At 40.3% G+C, this 2,044-nt stretch overlaps 1 protein-coding gene across 1 annotated transcript; it reads left to right on the top strand.

Annotated features, from left to right (window-relative positions):
* Positions 1-1,207: 1,207 nt before the first annotated feature.
* On the top strand, positions 1,208-2,044 carry LOC107821304 (uncharacterized). The gene has a single exon (XM_016647738.2). It carries the CDS (start codon positions 1,208-1,210, stop codon positions 2,042-2,044), a length of 837 nt encoding a protein of 278 aa, XP_016503224.2.

Below are 2,044 nucleotides of genomic sequence, written 5' to 3'. Positions count from 1 at the left end.
AAAAATGTAGTCAGTCTAAGATTATCTTTTTTTTTTAAATTTTTTTAAAAAAAAAAAATGAGACGAGCCTCGCCAAATAAAAATGCAAATTGCGGGGCCCTCACAAAATGTATGTGTTAATTACTTAGAACTCAGGATAGGCCGCTTAGCGAACTCCACGGCCTTACCCAAAATAACAACACGCTAGTTTCTTTTGGGCGCGTCTTAATTAATCTTACTTTCTTAAACTCGGGTGCACATTTATGTGGCCCAAATCCAAATCTCAGCAGAGTCGAAATGTGTCTCTAATCACGGGTACATTGATTGTGACGTGGTTCGAGATGCGTGTCCATGACGTTGCAAATTCCTTTTAAAAAATAAGAATGAGATGAGCCTCGCCGAATAAAAAATACAAATTTGCGGGGCCCTCAGTAAATATTTTCTTTAAAATTGCTTAGACTTCGGGATGTACCGTTTAACAAAATTTCACGGCCCTACCCAAAGTAAATGATACGCTAGTCGCTTTAGGCGCGCCTTTAATAATTTAATCTTCTTAAACTCGGGTGCACATTTATGTGACCCAAATCCACATCTCAACGGAGTCAAAGTGTGTCGACGATCACGGGTACATTGATTGTGGCGCGGTTCGAAATACATTTTCACAACGTTGCAATTCCCTGTAAAATAATAATAATAATAATGAAAGCGGTAAAGAGTTAAAATCTGCACATAAAGAGTTAAAATCTGCACATAAGCTAATAATTGTATATAAAATCAGATAAACAAGCCGAATATGACAGTTGAGCGACCGTGCTAGAACCACGGAACTCGGGAATGCCTAACACCTTCTCTCGGGTTAACAGAATTCCTTATCCGGATTTCTGGTTCGCGGACTGTAATACAGAGTCATTCTTTTCCTCGATTCGGGATTAAATTGGTGACTTGGGACATCCTAAAATCTACCAAGTGGCGACTCTGAAATAAATAAACAAATCTCATTTCGATTGTCCTTTAATTGGAAAAACTCCTTGTACCCTAGCGGTGCCGGAAAAAGGAGGTGTGACAAACACTAGTTCCTGTTGTTTTCGACGGAACCGGATATAGATCCTGGAGAAGAGGAGTTCTTAGGGCTTTGTCAGTAAAGAACAAAGTCGGATTCGTCAATGGAAAGTGTAAGAAACCTAATATCGATGAAGCGATCTACGACCAGTGGGCTCGTTGCGATGATATGGTTACATCGTGGATTTTGAACTCACTCTCGAAGGATCTAGCTGACAGCTTGCAATATGTCAATGATGCTAAGGAATTGTGGCAGGAACTGGAGGATAGGTATGATCAGACTAATGGAGCGAAGCTGTATCAACTGCAGAAAGAAATTAATGATCTTAGTCAAGGGACTTTGGATATCACAGGGTACTACACAAAAATGAAACGACTTTTGGAAGAATTGAACACCTTGAATGCACATACACAGTGCAATTGTCAATGCACTTATGGTGCAAAAGCGAATATGCATAAGGCTGAGCAGGATCGTAGGATGATTCAGTTCCTGATGGGCCTGAATGAGGTTTATACAGTTGTGAGAGGTAGTATATTGATGATGAATCCATTACCAAACATAGCTCAGGCTTTCTCTATCCTGATCCAGAAGGAAAAACAGAGAGAGGTTAGGCCGAACAACAAATTAGTTATGGAATCAACTTCATTAAATGCAAATGGACCTGGAAATGCCAAGTTCAGAACAAACTACAATCAGAGGGGAGGCAATGTTGGGGCAAACTCACACAATTCTAACAAATCAAGTTACCCACCTCCTAGGGGTCGGATGTTCTGCGACTATTGCAAAAATCCAGGACACACCAGGGACAATTGCTATAGAATTCATGAATTTCCACAAGACTTCAAATTCACAAAGGGGAGAAATGTCGCATCTGCTGCAAATGTTCATGTAGATTCTGAGGAAATGGAAGAAGGAAATCAAAGCCAGGGACTTCAGAGCTTGACAAAGGAGCAGTATAATCAATTGCTTAGCCTACTGGAGAAATTTCCTTGGAGAAACACATGA

This window comes from Nicotiana tabacum, chromosome 8 (genome assembly GCF_000715075.1).
Source record: "Nicotiana tabacum cultivar K326 chromosome 8, ASM71507v2, whole genome shotgun sequence".
Taxonomy (NCBI): Eukaryota; Viridiplantae; Streptophyta; class Magnoliopsida; order Solanales; family Solanaceae; genus Nicotiana; species Nicotiana tabacum.
The sequence above is the reverse complement of the archived record's forward strand: the minus strand, read 5'-3'. Positions and strand labels throughout refer to the sequence as shown.